General features: G+C 38.6%; 1 protein-coding gene across 1 annotated transcript in view; it reads left to right on the forward strand.

The window, feature by feature from the left end:
* The first annotated feature begins 224 nt into the window (after window positions 1-224).
* The window catches only part of LOC113026243 (NT-3 growth factor receptor-like), a 94,430-nt gene continuing 67,192 nt past the window's right edge, over window positions 225-27,462 (forward strand). The window contains exons 1-3 of the mRNA XM_026174778.1: window positions 225-3,446; window positions 17,965-18,039; window positions 24,345-24,416. Coding sequence (XP_026030563.1) covers window positions 3,190-3,446; window positions 17,965-18,039; window positions 24,345-24,416 — 404 coding nt within the window. The 5' untranslated portion in view covers window positions 225-3,189. The remainder of the gene's footprint in view (window positions 3,447-17,964; window positions 18,040-24,344; window positions 24,417-27,462) is intronic.

The raw sequence follows: 27,462 nt of genomic DNA on the forward strand, positions 1-27,462 counted from the left end.
TGCAGCAATGTGGGCCTAGTCTTGCAATGGTTATACAGTGACTGAAAGGCTCATAGCAGTGGACCCCCCACAGGGTCCCCCAAGAGATGCAGTTCAGTGTCTTCTCCAAGTCCACAAAACACATGTGGACTGGATGGGCGAACTCCCATGCATATTTGAATATCCTGAAGAGGATAAAGAACTGGTTTACATTCCTCAACTAAGATGAAAATGACATCGTTCCTCCTTAATCTGAAGTTTGACTAATTAGCTCTCCTTTCCTGTACCCTACTATAGAGCTTCCTATTAGTAAAACAGAGTGATGGTAACAAAAGTAGTTAATTTTATTATTTCTAGGCTGAACTATTATAATTGATTATTATTGGGTTGCCTTAAAACTCACTAAAAGCCTTCCCTTGATCCAAAATGTTGCACTAAGAGAACTGAAATAGACTAGAAACAGAAGAGTATATTTCTATACGGGCTTCTCTTCATTGGCTCCCTGGTAAATCCAGAATAGAAATTAAAATCCTACTTCTTGCATACAAGGCCTTGAATAATCAAGCTTAATCTAATCTAAAAGACCTCATGGTATCACCCCAATAAAGCACTTTTCTCTCAGACTGCAAGCTTACTTGTGGTGCTTTGGGTATTAAAAGGAGAATGGCGGGCAGAGCCTTCAGCTTCCAGGCTTCCTTCTGTGAAACCAGCTTCCAGTTTGAATTCACAGGACAAAAACCCTCTCTACTACTCTACTCAAAGAATACGGTTAAAAACTTCCTTTTTAATAAAGTATATAATTAGGGCTGGATCAGGTGACCCTGAATTGTCACTTATAACTTTTTTTCCATTACTACCTAATGGCTTGATACAGTTTTTAGGGTTTTCCATTTGATGATAGTCCCTCATACCAGCTACTTTTTTAGTAGCTACTTGAAGTGGTTTGAACGATCCAAAAAATGTGACATTCACAGCCTACGTGCCGATTGGCTAGTCAGTGGCGTCACTCAATGAGTCATGAGAGCGTGTCTTTGAGAAAAATCAAACCACCATTTTTGAAACTCGGCAATGAAGGAAACAGCTGCACAAAAACAACACTGTGGTCATCGAGCCTGACCAAAAACAACAGACCAAGCAGCAGGTATACCGTTGCCTCAAGATCCACCTTTGTTGCGGCATTCATGTCGCATACAAATATTTCGCCGCATTGCTGTAATGAGCCAATACACATTAGATGGTACTCGATTGTAATGGAATACAAGTCAAACTGACTCGGCTTGTTTTAAAATGCGAGTAAATTGGGCAATAAGTATGCTTTCAATTCTTTTGCATTCACTTCATGTCTGGAAATTTGCTTCATAGCTGCAATGAAAGATACTGCCTATGGAGGTCAGGCTCCCCCAACACTCACACGCACTGCCCTGCCTATAGTTGTTGTTGAGATATTTTGATCAGAATTTATATCATTGATACTCTATAAAAGAGAGAGAAAATTAATTTCATAAATGATACTGAGATTTGATAAAGATTTATTCCAACCAGGTTGTTTTTTTTAAATATCTTTTTGACCTCCTTTGACCTCCAGGATGATACAGGATGCATCATCATTCTGTTTTGTCTGCCCCTGATATCAATTGCGAGTATACGTGGAATATATTGATATACAAATATACACCACTCCTAGTGTTGGTAATTTTTTCAAATTTTATACACATACCAGTGAACATGACTGTGCCATCGGGTAGAAAGAGCCCACTAGAGACACTGTGGTGGCTCCCACACAAACTCTTCCCCCTCGGTGTAAATTTGCCATCTGTACATAAAACTAGTGATAGGTCTCAAACAGTCATTAAAGTGGATATCCTCCTTATGAGTCCTTTTAATATTACAGGCCAAGTGACTATGAGATGAAAGTCACATTTTCAACTGATATCCCTGGATGGAGGAAAACTGCCTGACGATCAGTTTGATAAGCTGTGATTAAACGGAGACAGAGGAAAACATGAATGGAAGAATAATGGTCAGCAGGCTCATTGCTCTACATTAACATTCACGAGATGCTTTGTATAGACCGTTTATTGTTGAGTGAGAGTGTGTGGAGAACAGAATATGGGGGTAATATGTGTGGACACATTTCCAGGTGAACTGTGATTTCCACAGGACATGATCTGCAGGGGAGGAGAATCTGTGTAACATCTCCTTGGGATCCAACACGTATGCAGACACATATACTTACACGTAGATCACAGTATGCTCCAAAACTGGAGCTATACATTATGTTAGAAAGGAAAACTAAGCCTGTATGATCCCACAGCTACACTCTGTCATTCAGGGACCTCTAGTGGTCACATAATGCTATAGTTTCAGTCAGGCCAAACAGGGAGCGCTGTGGCTCAGCGGTCACAGCGCAGCTGCCTCAAAGGCCAGCTTTCATCCACCTAACCAAACCTTTACTCTTGCACCGTCACCTGAGAAAGAGTAGCTGCTCATTTTACAACAGTTCGAGAGCTTGATGGAGATAATATAACACACATATGTGTCTGATAATCACGAACTCATATTTATCCCAATTGCTATTTAAACTGTTCTTTACTGTAACTCAGCCTGATCAGAGCAGTGTGAATATCTCTCTCTTTCTCTCGCTCGTGTGTGTGCGTGCGCACAAAAGCAAAGCTGACGCGTGTCCACTGCGCTCCTCTGCCCAGCAGGTGGACTCAGAGGATGGGGCCTCTCTCTCTCTCTCTCTCTCACTCGACCCCTGGTGGAAGAAACGCCACGGGGAGCGAGAGAGAAAGAGAGAGAGTGTGTGGGAGAGACTGAGAGATGGACAGATGACTCAAAAAGGAGATGAAAATGAGAGAAATGCTCACTGCGACCGTACACATCAAACAGCGGGAGAATATTCTGGATTTTTCTTATTTTGTCCTCTTTGTTCCATCCAAACGTTGTTGGTGTGACGAGCAGGGAGGGGGGCGTGACTGGCATCATTAAAACCTCTGATACCCCCACAAGCACGCGCACACTCAGACACGCGTGAACACACGGAGGGAGATGTTTACAGCTTTGACCGTTTGGACTCCACTGAGCGGAATAAGGCGAGCGCAGCGTTCACACGGCTTCAGACTCTGACGGACTGAGTCATTTTCATTTTTAGTCATTTTCATTCTCGTTCAGCTTCAAAGTTGGAATCTGGGACTGAATCGTGACAGCATGGATTTGTTCGGCGCGCGTCGCCTTCTCGGGATCCGGTGCTGCTGGAAGGTTTCCGTTCTGCTCAGCGTTTTCTTTCACAGCTGCCCGAGCTCCTTGTTGGACTGTCCCCCCACCTGCACCTGCTCTCCCACTGAAATCTTCTGCAGTAAGTCCGACAACAGCCAGTTCTTCCCGCTGCTGTCCTTCCAGGGGACCGGGAATGCTGGGAATAATACCGGGAGCATCGAGGATCTTTTCCAGAACATCACCTCCATGTGAGTGCTGCTTCTCTAGATCAAAGCTTTAAGGATATTTAAGAGAAGTTTTGTCCTTTTAATTGGTGAATTTATTATAGTTTTTTTTTTTTTTTTTAACAAGTGGACTAAAAACCCACGATAAGATCCAGCTACAGAAATGAGTGATGGTTCCTCGGTTGGGGCAAAAAGGCGAGATTCCTGGTTCAAACAGTTCTGGTGTTTTTCTTTTCATAGAATAAAATTGAAATCACAGAATTGTTCAAAAAATGTAAACTTTTTGAAAATCTGGCAAATTTTAAATATAATACTTAAAATATATAAAAAAATAAAAAAAATAAAATGAAATAAAATAAAATGATTCTTCTTCTTGTTAATGATACTATTAATAAATATTACTATGAATAACAGCAACATCAATAATGATCCAGATGACTCAGGGATCCAGGCTCAGAATACCGAAGAATGATTATGCAAATAAATGTTCCACTTGACTCAAATAATAAATGTACCTGCTTTATTCAGGACTTTATAATGAACCATCTTAAACATCCTCTTAAACATTTTTTGAGAAACTTCAGTCTTCTCCAAAACTTCCCTTCATCTGTGCACATGTGCAGTGGTTCCTCACTTTCGGGAACCGTACACTGTGATTAATGGTGATGGTAAAACCCCATCAGAACAAGCAGAGCTGGCAGGTCTGGAGTTACTTTATAAAAATTACATTCTGTTATTAATTTCTTGTAAAATAAATGAGTAATCTAAATGTAAAAGAATTGAGCAGGTCTAAAAAGATTAGAATGATGATGAATATGGTTTATCTCACATGAGGAGGCTTGATCTTTGTCTGTGTTTAGGGTATTAAACAGGTCTTTGGTATGCCACAAGTGTTCAAGTGTTCAAATTCCGAATTCCGAACTGATCTAAAAGATGTGAATGAATCAATTTATATAGGAAATGGAAATCTGAAATGCATGAATATATTTGATACTTTTAAACATAGCCATCTGTTGATGGAAAGTGTGCCTCTCCCTTAGCTGTTCCTGCATAACATTGCTAAATGCCATGGTTTTATAGGAAACAGTCCAGCGTGAGAGGTAATAGGTCCAGATGTTTCCAAATAGCTTTTTTATTGCATTATAAGAACAGTCATGACTCAGATAATATTAAGCAAATTTTAGTGCAGAAGTCTGTTTCTTTAAGATGAAGAGCCAACCAGCCATCCAGATATCCATGAAAAATGTTATCTGGGCAGATACTGAAAACTGACCACATCAGACCACAAGTGAATTTTTCTCAAAAACTTTCTTCTTGCTTTGGAAGAGAGTGGCAAACAGTCCTCAGTATATCATAAGGTTTTAATATAACTAAATTTATATTCATTTCTTTGGTGAGGAAATGTTGTAATAATAATAATAATAATAATAATAATAATAATAATAATAATAATAATGGATTACATTTATATAGCGCTTTTCGAGACCCTCAAAGCGCTTTACAATGCCACTATTCATTCACTCTCACATCCACACACTGGTGGAGGCAGCTACAGTTGTAGCCACAGCTGCCCCGGGGCAGACTGACAGAAGCGAGGCTGCCATATCGCACCATCGGCCCCTCTGGCCAACACCAGTAGGCGGTAGGTGAAGTGTCTTGCCCAAGGACACAACGACTGAGATGTGTGTGTGAGTGGGTTAATGTGGCTTTTTGTATAAATAAATAAATGTAGCACTCTGTCTAAGTTTAGGGATAGTGTTTAGTTACTGGTCTGTGACTAAACCAAAGTCCAGTCTTCTTCTGAGCCTTTAGTCTCTTGCTCAGCATTGCTCGTGCTCTTTTTGGTGGCCTGCTTAGTTCAGCATATGCCATGGCTGCATTTGTCAAATCACACTGACTTTCGCTGTACAGTATGTTTCCTTACTGTGAATTCAATCAGTCACTTTGCCCAGGAGGTAGACCAGCTCATCCATTAGCTGGAAGGGTGATGCTTTAAATCCTAATTCATTAAATCAAATATATGTTGAAATGTCCATGGGTGACATACTGAACCCCAAAATGGTGTGGTCAAAGTCCTCTAAGGGTGAGTGTGGTTGTAGTGTCGGGGTTAGTATATAAATATATAAATTTTCCTGATGCTCTGATAACTGTTCCTCATTAACTACAGATTGGTTTTATCTGAGAAGATGTGGTGTCTTCTCTCCTTGTCATATTCTTCCAGAGCCTCTTTGAGAACGTAGGTCATGCTGAGTGGACATCCTGCTTTGGGAGTGGCACTGCAGTCACTTTGATCAGAAGATCCAGATCATTACTGCCTCTTGTCTCCTCTAGTTGTCAGGAGTGCACCTGCTGCAGCACTGACAGTTTATATTAGAGCTTTGCTATAAACCCTTTCCTTTTAATATAAAGTCCACTCTAGTATTAGGTAAAGTTTACGTGGACAGTCCTAATCTCAGTGACCAGTCAAAGTGATTTTAAACTACAAAACCTCACCTCACATTCACACACATACACATGTGCTCAAGGGCTCAGGGATAATGCACATACACATACACGCGTGCGCACAGGCTGTGGTCCATCATGTTGTTGTTGTGGACTGAAGTGGACCTGACTGTCACAGCATCTGTAGGTTCTTTGTTTTTATCTCTTATGTAGCCAACAAAACACACATCTTGTACACACACTACAGTAAAACACACAGTAATTAATAAGAACGGGAAGAGTTTGTAAACTGTGGCCAGTCTACAACAAGATGGCAGAACACATTGCTACACGCACAGATTATTTTGTGAGCACAAAACCTCACTTCATTATTAACCTGGTTTTCTGAAAAATTATTACTGATCAAAGGAGCTGCTGAACATCGAATTCCCTCCTGCTTCTCCAACACTGATCGCTACACCCGGAAAAATAAGGGAACCGTGTAAAAAAGCAGTTTTACTTGCAATAATAATGATAATAATAATAATAATAATAATAATAGCCAGGAAGCCTAAGCAGAATAAGTGAAGCATGTGTAGTGTCAGATGTCAGCTCCATTGTTCCGTGTGCTCATCAGCACAATAGTGGAAAACTGGTTGAAAAACACAGGATTGGTTTCAGTTGCATATCCCACACAGTTAAGTGAGGGGTTGAGTTTTAACATGTAATAATATGAGATAAAGTGTGTGTAAGTACAGGAAATAAAGTTTATTTGAAGCCATGTCAGGATATTAACGTGAATAAAAGCATCTTTTCATTTCTGAAAGGAGCTTCGTTTAACTACGAGACCACCAGCATATCCTGGGTGGTTACGGTAACTTGATTAATAAAATGGTCAAATTGGCACAAATCATCATGAATAATTGTATTTATTGTGTAAGAATGTACTTTTTAGTAGGTTTGGGTTATCTTTAATTTGAAGTAAATTCACGATTTAATATATTTGGCTTTGAATTTAAATTTTTGGGGGGATAATTTTTACTTTGGATTTTTGTCTATTTCATTTTAAGTTTAATTTCAGAGAAAAGTATTTAAGGTTTAATATAATTCATTGCCACTAAATTATCATGGTTTCTGGCACTTTTCCCCCTTTAGCAGCCATTGTTTAAAGTTAAAATAAATTCAGTGGATATATATAGTAGATTTCTGAAATTTATGATGATGGAAAAGTGCCAGGAAAATCAACCAACGACTAATTTAAAATCATTAATTATTTGCTGTGAACAAACCAACATGCTGACTTTAAGATCTGTATTCATTAAACAGTCATACTGACAATAAACATGTGACTGTGTCCTCTTTTTCATGCCTTTATGTATTTAACTGAGCTGTTTTTGAAAGACATTATGACACAACATCAATACTGTGCTGACATCAATATTAAAATGCTGTCATTTATGACCATGAAGATAAAGTCAATAAGTTCTTCACTAATGCACTAACTGAAATTACAGATTACGCAGAGAACAAAGAGATGTCTGATATGTCACAGTAAGTCAGAGAGTAAATAAAGTATCTGTTATCTGGAAAACAGTTTTTTTGTAATTGAATTGTGATTTAATAATAATAATGATAATAACAGTAATATCTTGGCATGAGTAGGATGGGTTAGGCTTTGAGGACTACAGACTGGAATGTACAATGTGACCCACATAGGGAGTACGGTTTAAATGTATCAAATTCTGTGAACATACCATCTTACCAACCATGGCTGTAAGACAATTTAAAACAATTTAAAAAAAAACAAACTATAATTTAAGATATTATTATTTTAAGAAGAAAACCTGAATTTCTGAAGATGGGGACAAACTGAGGAGAGCATAGTACGACCTAAGGGTGAAACTGAGGACTCCTGCAAGAGGAAGCTGGACAGTATGAGCAGAACAGTGTGAGGGATGTGTGGAGTGAAATGAAGAAAATCACTGGTTTTAAGGTGACGGACAATAACCGGCACCAGCAAGGAAACCTGAAGGGAGCAGAAAAGCTGAACGATTTTTAAAACACTTTTGGTTCACAGCCCTCTGCTGCTTTTCCCCACAACACACTCTACACACTATGGCCCTTACACACATTCATTGCCTTCAGGGGTATTAAAAAAATTAGGCTAGATTAATGCTTCCCATGCCAACCCAGTACACACTCACAAAGGATATTCTCTGTCTCCAGATATTCACTTCCTGATTAAATAAAGTTTAAAAAAGAAGTGGATTAGCAGACTCTGTTTCCTAAGTACACTGAGCTCCTTTAATGTAAAAACATGGCTATTTCCTGTCAGTCAGTTGTGGTGTGTACACAGTATACTCACCAACAGACTAATAAACTGATCAGGACAGATTTTTCTGTGATTGGCTGCAAACTGGAGACTTCTGAAGTTGTGGTGTAAAGGAGGTCACTGAACAAACTGTTATGCATAGATAGTTCTGATCACTACCAAATAGTTTTACTATTGTACACCATGTTTTCTTATTTATTTATTTATTTAATTTTTATTATATTTCAAGTTTTAAGGTTAAGTCAAGTAAAATAAACTAAGCCATAAAAATTACCTGAATTTGTTCTTCTTGGAAAACGGTCTTACATTAATAGGAGCAAAAAGAGTTCTGACAGTGTTGTATCTCCTGGATGATGTGGATTTAGTGTGTGTGTTTCTGCATATTTAAGTGTGTAAGTGAATGAGTTTGTGTCTGTACGCCTTTAAAGGAGTATGTGGCGGCTGCAATAAACAAAGGCAGCATCTCAGCATTCTCAAGTCTGCCCGGTGTTTTAATGCAACATTTTTGTGCTGAAAACAGACATTATGTTGGTGTAGATGTTAATAATTAATGTTAATAATAGCTAAGTGTCCAACCCAACAGCCCTGAGTCAGTGGCCCAGAGTTTTACTGATCCATGTAGAATTTTATTGGCCTGTGGGAAAAAAAAAGCTTTTATTTTTGAATTTTTAAAATATTAAAACAATTAATAAATGTGATATTTACATTATTTTACTTTATATCTGAAAAATGTTTCAAAAGCTTTGAAATAAATATGGTCTAGTACACCCAATGCCACCGTTTATACTCACTCCTCCTTGTTCTGCTTGCAGGTATCGCTGCCATGTAAAATGTAATATTTTATTTGACTAAAATTAACAGTTCTGTATATTTTAATGTAACTTCTGTAGCTTTACTGTAGATTTTTGCTGTGTATAAGAAATGAAGTTCACTTTCCTTCACATCAGAGCTTATTAAACAGGTGGTTTGATGAAGCTAGCTTTTTCCAAGTAAACATCTTGATGGTGATAGCTGTGCTGCTCATTGGGATGCTGGAAAAAACTTTTCTTTCACTCCACCTGAAGTGACTGTCTCAGTAACAGCTCCGCGTCTTTGCTCTTTACGGGGTGTGTGCAGACGCACTCTGGCTCCATGTTCAACTATGACGGCATGATTGTCACTGCTGCCGTTTATCTGTGTTATCCATCTTTTTGTTTAAAAACTGGGGGCTGCATGGGCCTAATGTTGTCAGACTTTTTATTCACACACTGCTCCTTGATGCATGTCTAATGCACATCTCTTTTTAGTTGCAATGGAAAATGAAATGATTGCATTCACATGATGATATAGAGCTGTCCGTTTAACAAAACATCAAAGCAAAAACATTGTGTTGAGGATTCTTTATAATTGAGTTATTCCAATTACTCGATAAACGGTTGCAGTCCTTATAGTTCTAATTCACATTTTGTTGCTGACCCTTGTGCTGCTGTAATGTGAATATCCCCAATATCCCCATTGTGGGATTAATGTCTAAAAAAGTCAAGTCTAAGTCTATATATAATGGCTGCAGTAACCACTGCAGTCTCAAAGTGAGATGGAAGGAGGTGATTCAAATATATTATGTAAAAAAAGGTAAATGCCATCCATCTATTTTCTTTTGCTTATCCAGAAGCAGTTTGTGATGCCCAAATCTCCCTCTCCCCAGCCATCTCCTCCAACTTATCTGGGGTAACACCTAGGCTTTCCCAGGACAGCCGAGATATGTAATATCTCAGCTGTCCTGAGGCTGTCCCAGGACACCATGGAGTCCTCAATCCAGGTTGGTCCTTTCAAATTCTCCTCCCTCCAGTTAGCTGGGGATTCCAAATCGGCACCAGCCTGCATTCTGTGTACCTATGGAGAAACGGAAAACAAAGTCAGGGAAAAAACAAACAGTCTGCAAGACACATGCCCTTACAAGTCCAAGCAAGATGAGATCAAGCTCATAGGGCACATGACAGTGCATCAGCCAAGACTCACCCTGTACAAGTTCCTCGGGCTATGTTTGGACAAAAAACTGAACTGGTCATGCAACACACTGCACCTGTATTAAAAAAGCCCAAAGCAGACTGTACTCCCTCAGGAGACTGAACTACTGCAGGAAGCTCCTGAGGATGTTTTACCAGTTAGTGGTTGCCGGAGTACTATTCTATGTTGTGGTTTACTGGGGGAGCAGCACAGCAAAGAAGGACTCATCCAGGCTGGAAAAACTAATCAGGAAGGCTGGCTCTGTGGTTGGCATGAAGCTGGACACTCTGGTGACAGTGGCAGAGCAGAGGACATTAAAGAAACTGCAGGACATTATGGAGAAAGCCGGGCATCCTCTGCATATGAAAGTAGCAAGGTGGTCAGCCCAATGATTGGAGTGCACGATGACCTCATAAAGATATACTCTGCAGTTTGGCACATCACACAGTGCTTTGTTTACAAGCTTGCCAATATCCTTTCAACATGTCAAGTTTACTGATATATGTGGCAGGTCCAATGTCATCAATGCAGTCAAGTGACATTTTGCCCGAGCTTGTGTCAATAGGTTCTGGTATGGATATAGTGACTTGATTAGTACTAAATTTGGAATCATGTGGTAATAATAGCCAAGAATTTCCTCACCAGCAGCTCTTAGAAGCAGGTTTCGAGGGTTGCTGAAAACCAGCACTGGACAGCTCTGCTGACAGTGTTTCCTCCTGCTGAATGCAAAGTAATTTTAGAGAACAGCTGATCCCAGGCTTTGTGGGTGTGTCGTGGTTGCCGTGGCTACTTTGGCTTCAGCGTTTGGAATTTGTTTGGACCACAAGCCTTTTAAATTAAATTTTAAGTCACACCACAATGCTGTATGTAATCTTGTGAAAATATTTCAAAAGTAGTGAAATAAACAAATTTGCCTTGTTTGGGGATTTGTGTTCAGTTGTATGGGTGGATTCTTGAATCTTAAGACTTTTTAGTGAAAACACTATGTTAAGTGATCTTGATGACCATGTTATCATGGCTCATACAATTGAATGCCACAACTAAAAACATATACCGTGGCCTATAACTTTTCTCGAGATTATGTGATGGAGATGTATCTGAGAATGCAAATGGGTATTAAATGGTCTTCAAAATCACTATGATATTCAATTTGCAGCAGTGTGATAATAGATAAGATAAGATAGATCTTTATTGTCACTGTTACCAGAACAATGAACACAGTTTGGCATCTCTCCATTGGCAGCTTGTAGGTTTTTACATTCACATTCTTCAGATAAGAGAATAGTATAAATAAAGATAAAATAAGTGCAAGTTACAGTCCAGAGAATTCATGCATGTTATTTGTAGCTCCTGTCTTATGTCTTGCCCAGTCTATCCAGGCAGCACTTTTGCCTAAAATAGACAAAGTATTTCCAGGAGTAGGAACATGACTATTGTGAGCTAAGTGCAAAAAAAGGAAACTTCAGATAATGTTCTAGCCTAGTTTCCTCTAATAGTCATGTGTGAAAAGACCTTTAGAGTCTTGTTAAGCTGGTGAAGTCAGATGAAGTCTAAACAAAATCTTTAAATTAATACTCAAAGAAAATGTATCTTTCTTTAGCATACTGATGACCATTTACATTTACCATTTACTGTGTTTTGAACATTTGTCTTCTTCTTCTCTTCAACCCAAAATTTAGAGCTTTTTAATTATTAATGGAAATTATTGATTTAAGTCATTAATCCCCTCTTCTGCTTTTTTGTTTTTCTTACTCTGTTATGTGATCACTACCTGTCAACAGGTAAGATAATTGACACTCATGTCAAAAATGAAAGTAAAACAATGAGCAGTGGATGAACCATAATATTTTGGTGTCAGTCGGGATAAAGTTTTTTAACTTTGTGAGTCAGGACTACAGCGATGGTGGGTGATATACTCTGAGATGTTTCATTGGTAATTGATATCTAATGCTAAATGCTAATGCTAAAGACACACTGATGTATTACATATTATGTAAACAGACTGATTTTTTGCTAAATTAGCTCTAACAGGACAGAGGTAATGCAAGCATATAACATCCTTGTGAAACATGATATAGAGATAGATTAACTTACCTTAAAATTCATACATGATATGAACATCTATAATATGTACACTATATTGCATTTATCTTAACATGAGTTGGCATCTTATTCTTAATCCATTGGGTTTAAAAGGATGTCAGCCCACCCTGCAGCTATAACAGGTTTAATTCTTCTGGGAAGGCTTTCCACAATGGTTTAGGAGTGTGTTTATGGGAATTTTTGACCTTTCTTTCATAAACATATTCGTGAGATCAGACAGTGATGTTAGACGAGAAGGCCTGGCTCACAGTATCCACTCGAATTCATCACAAAGTTGTTCTATAGGGTTGAGATCAGGACTCCGTGCAGGTCAGTCAAGTTCTTGCACACCAAACTGACTCAGATGTTTATGGGCCTTGCTTTATACACTGGTGTGCAGTCATGTTGGAACATGAATGAGCCATTCCCAAACTGTTCCCACAAAGTTGGGAGCCTGACATTGTCCAAAATGTCCTGGTATGCTAAAGCATTAAGAGTTCCATACACTGCTAGTAGGGAGGTGAACTCCTGAAAAACATCCCTCACACCATAATTCCACCTCCACCAAACTTTTAACTTGAGACATTGGGGTTAGTATCTTGCCCTAGGATATTTGTCATAGCGATGGAGTAGCCAGGGATCGATAGTAGATGACTTGCTGAATTCTAACCTTCATTACTTTTTCCTGAAGTTCACTGATGAGCACTGAGTGTTTTAATTTTTAAGAATATGGCTTAATCATTTATTTCTTACAGTTTAAGCACAGAGTCATGCTGACAGATTTAATTCACCGACTACAGCAGCATCCTTTTTATGATTTAGAAAAAAATAGACATACTCGTGCAGTTATTTCTTATTCTGAGATATCACGGGGATTAAATGTGTAATTGAAGTTTAAAATGACAGACAGGGAAGTTTCAGATCTTTCCCAGTTGGCACTGTATGGATGATCAGAAACTGACGGTACCTGTCTGTGTATATAATTACATCAATTTTCACAACGCTGGCTGAAATTCAGCCCAAAAACATGTCAGCGCCTCCATCGTGTTTTACAGATGGCTACAGACTCATTGTTCTACCTTTCTTTTGAACACCTCCGTACTAAATAACAAATTAAATTTTTGAACCAAAAATTGAGAAGTGTTTTTGAGATGTATATGCTTATTTGTATATTTTGCACTTTATTTATGCTGATACGTGTGAATAAATAACAATTCCACAATTTTAAAAAATCTCTGTTTGACCCATTCAGCAAAAATCATGGTTATGATATGGCATGATTCAGCTTTCTAACAGGAAATAAAGGTATATTTAATGTATCAGTGTACACTTTATTTTATCACAAACATACAATTGATCACAGCTTGTGTTCTTTTTAAAGTCAAGAATTTTCTTGAGTTTTTACTGAAGCTCGCTATTTGAATTCAATTTCACTACTGTAAATTTAGAATTAAAAATATTTCATATTATAATACAATAAATGTAATGTTGACCATATTATATTAGCTAATGTAGTATATAATACAATTATTGTTTATTAGCTAATACTAAAATAATAATAATAATAATAATGGATTGCATCTATTTAGCGCTTTTCGAGACCCTCAAAGCGCTTTACAATTCCACTATTCATTCACTCTCACATCCACACACTGGTGGAGGCAAGCTGCAGTTGTAGCCACAGCTGCCCTGGGGCAGACTGACAGAAGCAAGGCTGCCATATCGCGCCATCGGCCCCTCTGGCCATCACCAGTAGGCGGTAGGTGAAGTGTCTTGCCCAAGGACACAACGACCGAGACTGTCCGAGCCGGGGCTCGAACCAGCAACCTTCCGATTACAAGACGAACTGCCAACTCTTGAGCCACAATCGCCCAAAATGACTGTTGTAGCCTAATAGTCATGGTTTTTCAGTCCCATGGGGACTGGTTTTTCAGTCCACCCCCCCAAAGCTTTTGCTGTGCAATTCCTGGACAGGGAGCGAGCTCACACTATCTATGTCCCAGGAAGCACCTGGCACTGGTCTTTCTAGGAGTTTCATCCTTCTACACCCTAACAGTCGGAAGATAACATAGTTAAGCAGCCTACAGCAGATCATATTGACACATATATCCTTCACCTAAGAGATAAAAGAAAATACAAAATCCTACAGTGAAATTCTAAGCACCTAAATATAAATATGAGAATAAACTAGAAATTTTCCATCCAAAAATTTCAAGGTCACTTTAAAGGTGGAAAGCTTTTAGTTTTTTTTTAAGCTGACATCACCCATGTTTTAACAGTTTAACAAAACATTAAAAAAAAAAAACCCACTAAGACATATAAAACAAATGCTTCTATGAATGGGTGAATGAGGAATGTTATATAAAGCACTCTGCATGCTCAAGTAGAGTAAGCACTGTAAAATAATCGGTCCATTTACAGACATCCCAAGTTGACTGTTCTGTGCATACACCACATTGGTTCATTACTTGAGTTAGGTGTTTTTTTATGCTTGGGTGATTCAGGTCAATGATAAATGAATTACACAATAATAAACTAAGTGAAAAAGTCCAAAGAAAAACTTTGACAGACCTGGACTGTTACTCAAGATCACTTGAATTATTTAATTAAGAGTCTGGCTCCATGTAAGTAAAATACAAAGCAATGGGGATTGCTCAAGACTTTTGCACAACACTGTATGTGCAATAAAATGTGCTTTTTAAAACAATATATTGATATATATTTGTTGTAATTACATCAAATAAGAAGGGAAACGAATAAAGACTTTAGCAATAAACTGCTCTTTCAGCTCCACACTTGGCAGTCATCATCCCTACGACCAAACAGATGACATTCGGTCTGTGAATTTCTTTCCAAATTTGCTTTCCCTCTCTCTACGGCTGTGTTTCTCACACTTTGGAGGCAGAGTGTGTAGGAGGCTGCTGTAACATTGCAGTTCCTTCTGGCAAGCAAACATTGATGGTTTGTTTGTGACTTTTCAAACAGTGCCAAGTTAAGGAAGGAAAGAGGAGAGGGGTAGAAATAGAAAGGAGGACTAGAGAGAGGAGGAGGAGTAAGGACAGGCAGTAGTAGTACTGTTGGGCACAAAAATAGTTGGTTTGAACATTTTCTGTTATATTTAGTAACCTCAAGACTACAGTATGTGCATGCTTTACCTGGGGGTTACGTAATAGCACTACTGCTCAAAATGTGGTTGACCACTTTTTTAACTGTCTGCTGTAAATATGCAATATGGAGAGAAATACTCAGAGATATCTGGACTGGTGTTGTGTCTAGCTGATCAATTTCTAGAGTGCAGTATTCACTGATCTCCACCAAATATTCATCTCTTTAATTAAGTCTGTGTTCAGCATTTTCTCTTTCTATGTGCTATAGCTTTGTAATTACAGGACAGTTTGGGCAATGAGCTACCAAAACTTCTTCTGCAGTTTTACACCTTTATTTCTTAAAATTAAAGCCAAAAACGTCAAACGGACACTTTTCATTAACTAAAGCAGTATTTTCTAATCTTTTGGAAAAACTGAGACAACCAATTGAAATTAAATGTATAAGTAAACTTTAAAATGACACAAAGAAGAGTTTCACTGGTCCAGTCAGTCTACCATGGTGAGTCTCATCAACACCGGCTTAAATCAGTCTCAGTTCATCTAATATGGTGATACCCATAGGGATATAGAGACTCTGACCCGTTAGATGGAGAGCTGGTCCAGACCTCCTGTACAGGGGTAACTGGGATCTAACCGACTATTTAATATCAAAGTGGGCTGTATGTGAAACTACCATGTAAAATGAGTTTGATATCCCTGCTCTAATGTATTTATACCATGTCATATGGCAATCATCAGTTCAACCACTCTGCTCAAAGTTATCAAATATTTATTTTGCTACAGCAACGTTAGAATAATCAGTCAACCTAACATGTCACACTTCAGTGTCCTTGGACTGTGGCAGGAGGCCAGCATAACTGGAGGAAACCAACTGGGCTACAGGGCTAACTATCTGACATGTTATAGAATAAACTAGGGTGACCATATTTAGATTTCCAACAAAGAGGACACTTGGCTCAGTCATGAAGAACTTGCTTAAAGAAACATAAAATCGTCCCCGGCATTTTGACTACAGACCGGCCCACCAGGTATTATAGGAAAAACCATAAAGCCTTTGAATGAAAACAAACGCTGTTGTGACAGTGATATACACTGTCTTGTTGGTATATGTATGATTTCTATACATTTTACATCAGGTAAAAACTTTGGTTGTAAGATTCAGATAATAGTTTAATAAAAGTGAGAGATTTTAAATGAGAATAAGAAAGAAAAGTATTTCTTTGTGTCCCCCTCTCCCTGTTAATGCCCTACCTGGCCCCCTGGCAAAGCTTTGCTAGACCCACCCCTGCACAGTTACCAGCTGTCAGCTACATAAAAAAGGATCCTGGTGTTATTTGTCTCTCAGAAACAGTTCATAACTTCCCTTCAACTCATTCATGTCACCTAAAAGGTAAACCTGTTTCTCCATCACTTGTTCAGCTCTGATGATTCAGTAAGGACATCTCCTAGTTTCATCCTCATGTTTCCCTCTCACCACATATCCAAACCGACATCATGACCAGCAGCTTTTACAGCTGTGGCTCCAGCAAACATCAGCTGATACTAGAAATTAATATTAAATAAATTCTAACAACAGCTGATCAAGCTTAAATGTGCTGCTGTTGTTTAGCGCGACATCTGGCGGTATCTTCTTTCTGTTCTTCTTTCACTTATCATTGATCAGTGTCATGATTGAAGGAGCAACAGGAGAGAGAGGGGGAGAGAATGAGAGAAGAAGAAGCAGCTGTGCAGCGTAACGATGCAGAATAACTCCAGCTTTGTGTCTTTTTCCATTCTAGCTGAAGTCCAGGACAAACTGTTCCTTTTCACCTCAATACGAAATGCTTAATATTTCCTCTGAATACGGGACGATTCCGCTTTTTACAGGACGGTTGGCAACTCTAATAACTAACCTTGTGAATAAAGTTCAACATCAGTAGCATCATAGCACCCACCCAGCTGTAGAAACTCTGTCATGCTAGCTAGTACGCAGTGCGAGTTATTGTAACTGACTGTAAAAGGTCAGCATAATGAAAATAAACTCCACCTAAATTTGGTTTATATCTGACTCAGACTGCAGGTCATAACTTCTTACCTGAAGTTCATTTCACCTGCAACCGCCTCGGGTCTCTCCTCCTCCTGCCTCCCCTTTCCCTCATCCACCTGCTGACCTCTGTGGAAGCTCCGCCACAGCCACCACCAAACAACTGAGTTATTTTTACACATCGGCCAGCATCTGGCCAATCCACCACCTTTCATTGTTTATACCGTTACAAAAAAACCCCCATCGGCCCATAAAAACGAAAAATCACCATCCAGCTATGGTCGGTACGAGGGAAATTTCTTTTGCAGTTCGAAAGATGGACTTGCGCTTTGGGATCTTTTAAACATCATTAGGTGCGTTGCTACGCGCTGTCTGTCCTGTCTGTGAGCGCAGAACAAGCAGCAGTTTGGGGGTGATGTCACACACACGGGTCCTCTGTCAGAATATAGGAAAAGAGGACGGTTGGTCACCCTAGAATAAACAGCCCAACAAATCTGATCCATGAAATAAATTGTTAGATTATTAATTTGTTACTTGTAACTTGATACATTATACACCCTACTACAGTGTCTTGCCTGTATTCCTTTACAGACACATCGAGAACTGGACTGGTCTGCAGACCTTGAGGGATTTCGATATGGAGCTCTACACCGGCTTACAGAGGCTGTAAGTAGTAAGGCATTTTCTACAACATGTTATCACTGAAATGTCTGGCCAGTGAAATTTAACTTTATTCTTGGGGATCAGACCAGTGCTTTAAAAACACATGCGCAAAAGCAAATGTTTCCTCTAAAGAGGTTCAAGCAGCCCTGCACACTTCAAAGACCCACTGACCCAAGCATGGGGTTCTAATAATATTTGGACCCAGAGATATCCCAATCTCAGGAAAGAATCTGTTCACAAGTCACAGTTTAGTCTACAGCAGATGAAAGGAAGCACCTCAGCATACTTTGGAGCTGGACCACTTGGGAAGTAAACAATATTGTCCAGTAAGGCTGTTAGCAGTGCTTTGATACATAGTTGTGTGTTGAATTTCAAATCCTGTTTCTTATTAAATATCTTCAGTTTGTTTTAATCTTTATGGAGTCCCTTAGTGTTTTCCAGCCTTTCCCTTCTGTGTTAATTCCCCCATGTTTAGTTCTATGTCTGTTTCCCTCACTTCCTGTTTTATTGTGGTAGCAAAATAATTTGTGGTGCAGATTACGTGCAGAATTCAATGCATGCATGCACACAAATGGCTAGTCTGGAGTTGCCTTTGTCATTTATTTCAAATCTAGGTAAGAGAGGGCGTCGAGGAAAACAGCATTTAACAGTGCATGAATAGGTTGGTTTGCTTTCACCCCAATTGCTGGTGACTTACTTAAACCAGCTTTTCTTTGTTTTTTACTTTTACTATTGTCAAAGCTATTAGGACTTTATTTCACTGATTCCATTCAATTAGATATTTAATTGTAATTAGATTTACTTCCATAAATACAGGTAGACTAATGACATAAACATTCTTTCACTATCATGGTATTAGAATTTCAATAGGAAAACAAACTTAAAGTAACCTGCATAGCTTTATAGTTATTTTTCTTCCAACAATAGGTAATAGATGTGTTTCCTCCACGTGCAATTGTTCTGTTGGTATCAGAAATAGCTAAAGTTTTTCAAAATAAATTAAAGCAAAATCCTTAATTTTTAAAATAGAAAGGAAAACAACAAGGAGCTACATATTAAAAAAAGAGTGAGCAAAATTCCTTTGCGATGTGACATGCTGAAAGTCCACCAGCTCCACAAGTTATTGTATTACAGGGTGTAGTCATTGGTTAAATTCAACTGAGTAATTACATCTGATAGGCAGTTGACTACAAAATAGGGTAATGTGAAGTGAGAATTTTTCATGGACTGCAGCCTGGTAGTTGATGCTAAACTGAGTATTTTACAGCATTGTGGTACAGGACCATCTCTGTGAACTAAGCCTGCTAAAGAAATTGTTTAGCTCATTCGCTCTATACTGAGTGAGTGTATGAGTTGTAAATAGTGAGCATGACTGTGTGAAAAACTAGAATGCTATTAAAATAGAGGAGACAGGTGTGACACCAGTCCCAGCAGTGGTCATCTTTGTATATTGCATATTTGTACAAGTACATTGTATAAGTTGTAAGAAGGGCTTTTAGTCATTTTGAATGTATTTAAGCGTATTTGTGTTCAGAAGTTGTGATTTGGATTGACGGAAAGATATCACTCTCACTTTGTAGTCGGAAGATTGAATCATCATTTTTTAATAAAAACTTACTATATACAGTAAGCTTTTATTACAAATTTTGATATACAGAAATGTAAAAATTCTGTTACCAAAGTAGGTATTTCTAAGTTCAGTTGATCGGGATTAAATCTTTCCTGTGTGATACATTTCAGTTGCTGATAATCAAGAAACTTAGTGTTGCTGATTCCATGTCTTGATGAGAGTTCCTGAAATTAAATGAAATGGCATTAAAGTTTTCCCCTTGAATAACATTTCCTACGTGTTTTATCCCTTTCTCGTTCCATGGTGAAAGGTTTATGCCTTATGAAAAGCAGATTAGAGATTTTTACTTTTCCACAGAGTGCTTGTCCTAGGTCCAGCCATGGGCTACCTAGCGAGCTTGATTTGATGCATTTTGAAGCATATAAGCAATCTATTGGATAAGAAATAATAATAAGAATTTGGTAGTTTTAAACCACCATTGTGTTTTGGCTTTTGTAGAGTTTTCAAACTTGAGATGTTTGAGTCCAGTGTCTTAAACCAGGCAGTAAATGGTTTGTTAGGGATCAGTGAGAACAAGTAGTTTATTTTAGGCAGATTTTAATTGTGACGACTGATCATTGAGTGCTATAGGTAAAGTTTTCCAAAACGTGAGATTATCTTCTACCATTTCTACTAGAGGGATATGGTTCAATCATACCGAGAGGCTGGTGGAAAAAATTATACCTAAATACCTAATGTTGCCCGACTGTAGTGTAGTGATGGAGGTCTTCTGAAATTTACAGTTCAGAGGCAGAACTGTTGAGTTAATGGAGTAGTCTGACATGGATGAGAACTTATCTATGAGTGTGATTGTCTTCAGAAGAGAGGTTTGTGAGTTCCCAAGGAACAGTAATGCATCATCAGCATACAGGCTTATCTTGTGGTCTGTATCTATTTATATCTACATTTTGTCGGATTGCTGCTGCTAGTAGTGTCATGGAATTTTGTAAATAAAGTCTGCAACATGGAAAGAGCTGTGATCAAGCTATTTATTACTGCGCAGGAGAGCCAACACACACATCAACCATCACAGTTCACAGTCATGCCAGCTCTGCCCTTGGGATGTCTCAGCTCCTCTTTTATACCCCTCCACACACAACTCTCTGCATCTTTTTAGTTACAACAGGTTTCTGTCCCACGGGCTGTTGCTGGGCAGAGAGCAACTGCCACTATCTTTTCCCAGGAAGCTCCTGACACCGGTCATCTTGGGAGTTTCGTCCTTCCACAATATCGTTAGGCGTAGCTAAGCAGTTCTTTGTGAGGTCATACTGACACACACTTGCTTCATCTTAAGCAGGCAAAGGTTTATACAAAAATCATACAGTAAGATACTAAACACCTAAATCTAAATTTGAGGATAAACTAGATTTTTTCCATAACAGTAGTTTGATGAAAATGACTAAAACTGAGGTTGAAAGCAGACAGCGCTGTCTGGTGTCCCTCTTTAGATTGAAGCTTTGGAAAGTAAGGTCATTTGTCCTAACACGTGCATTTTGAGAACTGCTTAGTGTTTTGATCCAATACATGAAGAATGAACCAAATCCAAATTTTTGTAGAACTGTTGACATCCTATGAGAGAGCAAATGAAGATTTTGTGCTCAAAGTTGATGTGTTAAGAACAGAAAAAAATGGGAAAGCATGAGCATTTGAGTGATTTTGACTCACTGCACTGCGACGCTGCAGCAGTGTCGGTTCTGACAGAGGGTCCAGGGATTTCATCCTCATACCTAATGGCAGTCAGGGTGCCTGTAGAGGTCTGTGTGTCCCTCCATGGACATGTCTTCCCAGACCGTTGCTGACCCACCACCAAACCGATCATGCTGAACAATGTTACAGGCAGCATAATGTTAACCGCAGATGTGCTCAGGGTGAACCTGTTCTCATCTGTGAAAAGCACAGGGTGCCAGTAGTGGACCCGCCAATTCTGGTACTCTATGGCAAATGCCAGTCAGGCTCCACGGTTCTCTTATTGTTTCTTCTCTAGTGCATCTTTAATTTAATTTATACCAACGAAGCTGAAACCAATCAACACCCCCCTCTGCCAATTAACTTACCAGATCAACATCCCAGAAGTTTGACTGACTTGATGCTGTACTAGGATTAAAAAGTGATCATTTTATATCTTTGAGCTTATATAAGATGACAGTCCCCTGGAGCAATACATATTGGCTTCAATTTTGCATAGTGGGAGGAAGTGGAGCCAGGTCGTCCATCTTTTGTACAGTCATTTTGCTTCACTGTTGGTTGCAACCAATACCATTGCAAGCACCTGATGAAGCCGGAAGAGCTACATCATCCGCCCAAAATAGAGGTGATCCTGAGGCCACCAAACCAAAAACCCTTTGTCACTTGGCCACACCTAAAATGTGGCTTTACTGTGCCTTAAAACAAACAACAGAGCAGCTTTTCACTGGCCTCCACATCGAATTTTTCTTCACTTTGTTAAATCATTATGATTTACTAGCAATAGGTTACTATAGTTACAGCTTTTTTTAAGATTCAATTTTGGCCTTAAATTTTCATTTATTTTTTTGGCAGGACAATAGTGCAGACAGGAAAGGATGGACAGGGAGCAAGTGAAATGATCCGCAGGGAATGTCCTGGCATGGGGAATCAGATCTGCAGTAGCCGTTCAGCATTTGGGTCGGCTGCTCAACCCACTGGGGTATACTGGTACTCAAATCATACTTGTTTTTTAATGAACCATAAAACTTCCAAACAAGAGACACAGCTGCTCTGTTCTTTCTGTGCATCTCTGACCAGTCAATTTTTTTCTTTTATCATCCTCCATTTCTTTCTTTTCTCTTCTTGTTATGCTAAACATTTGTTGTCTCCACAACAAGATGCAAGTTATAGATGAGATTTGTTTCATCCCAGCTGCCATAACTCCTGTATGCTTTTGAGTTCAAAATGACATACTGCTGTCTAAAATCAGTGTGTATCTTAACATGTATTAAGAGTTTGGTTAAGGACTAAGAGGCACTTCTAGGGAAATATTAGAAAGGCTCACTATCGTTTGGACTTTCCTCCTCAGAACCGTGGAAAAAAGAATCTTTCCATTGAACTTTTGTTGTGATTTCCTTTCTCTTTGGATCTAATAGAGGCCACACAAACACATGAGAAATCAATGGAAAGCCCAGGTTGTACTCTTTTTAGTACATCAAGACTTAGTAGAGTAGCTCAAATAAGTCAAACGATAGAGAACGAAAACAAATGTCCATCACAGAGGACATCAATGAATAGGCTGGTTCTCTGGAGGCTATTACTCTACAACCATTTCCATTAATGTTTCTCATAGAAAACACTAAATAGCCTCTATTATAGCTTTATTTCACAGACATACATAATACTGTGCTGATATATAATTTCCTATTAAATGATTTTCAGCATGTTCTAGGTGAGCAAATTGTTGTAAATCTGTTTAGTTTATTAATTAGTGCGCTTAACACTGTGGAATAGCAAAGATCTCCAAAAAAACCAAAATCACTTACTTTCGATCACCTTCGTATCTTGATGAAATCTTTGCCTTAGCTCATCACTGACATCGCCCAGATTTGGTGGAAGAAAGTCAAAGTGTGATTTCAAAAAGTGCATCTTCACTGACATTCTGTCACTCATTAGCTGATGTGCTTTCATGTTATCCAAAGCTCTTTGTAATTGTGTGCTCTGATTGACAACCTGTATGAATCCTTCCCATGCCACTCATTCAGTTGACTTGAGTTTCCTTTTTAACTCATCATTAAATATCAGATCATGGATTTTTAGAACCAGCAACAACACCTTTCTTAATTTTGGCCTCACTTTTCTTGAGACCAAACTTATTTCTTTAAATGTTGTAAATAACATTTGTTACAGTACAGGTGAAAGAGTCTGAGTAGCAAAATGTGCTAGTTGTTGGCCATTGACCTTTAAAAATTGTCAGATTTACTGCTGCCTCAACGGTTGGGCAGTGCTGCTTATTAACTCGCACAGCCTACTTTCCCCTCCGGATTTAAAGTGGACCAGAATTGGCTGAAATCTTTTGCTTCTACAGGTATATGCTAAATGTTGGTTGTTGTGCAGCTCTCTTCATACACTTTCACATGACATATACAGTGGCTTGCAAAAGTATTTGGCCCCCTTGAACTTTCCCATATTTTGTCACATTACAGCCACAAACATGAATCAATGTTATTGGAATTACGCACACCCCACTTTTCAGTTATTTATTTGTAAAAAATGTTTGGAATCATGTATGATTTTCATTCCACTTCTCACGTGTACACCACTTTGTGTTGGTCTTTCACATGTAATTCCAATAAAATTGATTCATGTTTGTGGCTGTAATGTGACAAAATGCAGAAAAGTTCAAGGGGGCCGAATACTTTAGCAAGCCACTGTATATAAGTTAAGCAGAGAGCAAATATACAGATGTACTACGAGCAAAAATGGAAAATAATCCATTCATTGGCGCTGTTTCAAGCAAGAAACTCACTGTCAGAAGTGGGATAATAAGTTCTAATAATAATATACTTTCACTGATTTTCACATTTGTTGTGTAGTTGACCTGATTTTGATCCAACTATAAATCGTCTCGAGTTGTTAAGTTGTTATCTGCTCATTCGTTCATTCATTTTTAATTGTCTGTTTGTCAGAGTAACAGAGCTGAAAGTTATTCAAAGTGCTTTCTCTCTTCTTTGTCTGTGTGTGTGTGTGGTAGAACCATTATGAGGAGCAACCTACATACGATCCAGGCTCGCGTTTTCTCCAAGAACCCACACCTGCGCTACATGTGAGTATACACACACACACACACACACACACACACACACACACACACACACAAAAACTTGATTGATAATACTGATACTGAAACACTTACCGTTTTTGGGCACATACAAACCCTTTGTCCTGTCCATGCTGCACCCTGCACATATCGACTGTCTCTTTAACACAGTAACACAGGACACTTTTGAATTGGACTGATAAAAAAAACCTAATAAACTAGTAGCAGAGTGTATTAATGGAAATAAACATTGTGTCCCTTTAAAGTTTTTTTAGTGTTTACAAGCAGGGAACTCTATTAAAACTGAAGCACAATTAGTGGTTTGGTGAGCAGAACAGACAGAACTGACACATGAAACAACCACACACTCAGTATTGTGTCACAGACAGAGTGAATGACTGACCGCAACAACACCTGTCATTTCACATCTGTCACTTCTGAAAATAGCACATACTAATCACCAGTGCTTGTGTTTAGTATTGTACTCAGATAAGATTTCACTACAGTCACTACAGATATGCATTACTGTAATATATGCAGTCATCCATGGATCCATGAGTATAGGGAGTGTTGCACTGATTCCACTACCCATAAACTCCCATCACAGATTCAGATGTAGATCACATGTAGATACATTAATATTACAGCTGTCCTTATTTATGTCTCAGGAGCTTGGAAAGAAAGCAACTGGACTTTTTAAAGTTTTGTGAAGATGTTTCACCTCTCATCCAAGAGGCTGCTTCAGTTCTAAAATCAAATGGTTTAAGGAGTGGCTGTTTGGTTTCGCCAAGGAATTGCATGCTGTGTGGACAAATGTTTGTGCATGTCGGAGGCATTTCCCATTTTTGTTGTGATCAGTGTTAAGGTCATTACTCAAAAAAGTAATCTATTGCACATTACTCGTTACAGTAATTATTACTCTCCAAAGAAAGTAATTTGTTACATATTACATTACTTTCTTGTTCCTTTGTAAAATGACCTGAAACATATTTACCATTTTATAATATAAACCTACAGACTATCGTCCCACATACCAACACAAATCCCTATACTATGAAGACACATACTCTTTCTCTTAGTATTTACGCATGAACACAAAGCTGACAGCCACAGCGATTCTACTTTAGAAACATGAACAGTTAGAAAGACAGACTGTTTAACCCCTTGTTATTTGTTAAAGGTCAGGGTCAGACTGCTGGGCTGAGGTCAGCATTCACTCGGCTTTAATATCAGTCTGGGTTCTTGGCTAGCTGGATGCAGTTTGCACTTTACCATCACACACTTATGTTCTTGAGCAATATAAATTAGTGTGTGTGTGTGTGTGTGTGTGTGTGTGTGTGTGTGTGTGTGTGTGTGTGTGTGTGTGTGTGTGTGTGTGTGTGTTAAGAAGGTTGAAGATAAATCTGTAGTCCCACCATCCTCAGAGTGCATGACATGCAACACAATGGTCGTTAGTACAAACAGAAATTTGAGAATGGTAGAATATTAGTCTTATATGATCAGTTGTAGTGATTATGACACTGTGGTAGTGTGTGCAGTACTGTGAGTGAAATACTTTTTTTTTTCTAATTTCATGTAATTTTTATGCTCTAAATTATTTTAAAGCAGGAAATGCTGCCAGTAAGATCTGTGATTACTGGTTTGTATAGAGAAAGGCTGACAGGAATAAGGAGGGTTTTATAAAATGAGACCTGGATTTTTATCATCACTATATTTTCTATTTTTACCTCTATTGTGAATCACTGGGTACAGCAAAATACATCCAAAGATCACATTTCGACTCTTTAATATTGTTTGTCAAACAGCATTAAAGACTCATCAGAAATTACATAAAAAAATATGTATTTTATATTTCTTGCATGCTTTTTCTCTCCCAATCCTGAGTGGAATACTGATGAGGTATTGGATCTCAGCAGCTATGAATAATAAACACTCTTACATCACCAGCTGAAAGAAGAGGAGAGGAACAAATAGAACAAAATCAAAGAATTTGTGACCACAGAAGAGAAAAACAGAGTTTATTGTTTGTGAGCAGTGGGCATTTTGGTTTGTTGTAGCAGGAAATGGACAAGTTGATGACACTTAAAACTGAGTCCCATTTAAGAAAGCTAATTGTCATGTGCACTTCATTTACTCTCACAGAATCTGAAATGAAAAGTTTTGCTGCACCTAGAACTTTGCTGGAGAAGATGGAGAATTATATTTCTTTTGGTGATTAGAATTAGCTAAAAGCTACAGCTGTCAGATAAATGTACTGGGAATATTCAAGCGCAGTCCTCAACAGCAGGTTTGTCCAATGGATAGCTTGAAATGGTACAAATGTAAGTGGTGAACTGCCAGAGATTGAAAAAAATAAGCTAAGGTTACCTAAAACTGAAAAATAATCTACATTTCAGAATTATACAAAAAAGCTTTTTTCAACGAACACAAAATGGGTCAACAATGTAAAGCTGTTCTGCAGCTATGAAGGTTTATCAAGTCTTGAAAGCTGGTGCTACTAATTCCTACAGGTGTTCCAACTTTTCAGGATTACTTACCACCCCCTCTGTCTGCATAAGGGTTTATGTTGGAACACACTGTTGCAGCATACCCTCATTAGTATCAATGGAACATTATTGTACTGCAGAACAATAGAACAAAAATGACAAGAAAAAGGCAATTAACAATGAAAGAGAGACAGACCATCATAACACTTATAAATGCAGGTCTTTCCTACAGAGAAATTGCAAAGAAAGTCAAAGTGTCAGTGATTCCAGTTTCCTTCACCATAAAAAGGAAAAGAAACTGAATCAGAGGGTGAGTTTTTGAGAGTTAACAGGTGGCTCAAAGCACAACAGCTTCAAGCACAGCTTAATAGAGGTCGTAGTGAGCAAGTTTCATTGTCAACTGTCAAGAGAAGACTTTGAGCTGCAGGTTTGACAGGATGAGTTGCAGCAAGAAAGCCATTGCTAAGATGTCAGAATAAGACAAAGAGGCTTTTCTGGGCCATTAAACACCATCATTGGACTACTCAAGTCTGGAAGAAGGTATTACAGACTGATGAATCAAAATC

Source organism: Astatotilapia calliptera, chromosome 7 (genome assembly GCF_900246225.1).
Source record: "Astatotilapia calliptera chromosome 7, fAstCal1.2, whole genome shotgun sequence".
NCBI lineage: Eukaryota > Metazoa > Chordata > Actinopteri > Cichliformes > Cichlidae > Astatotilapia > Astatotilapia calliptera.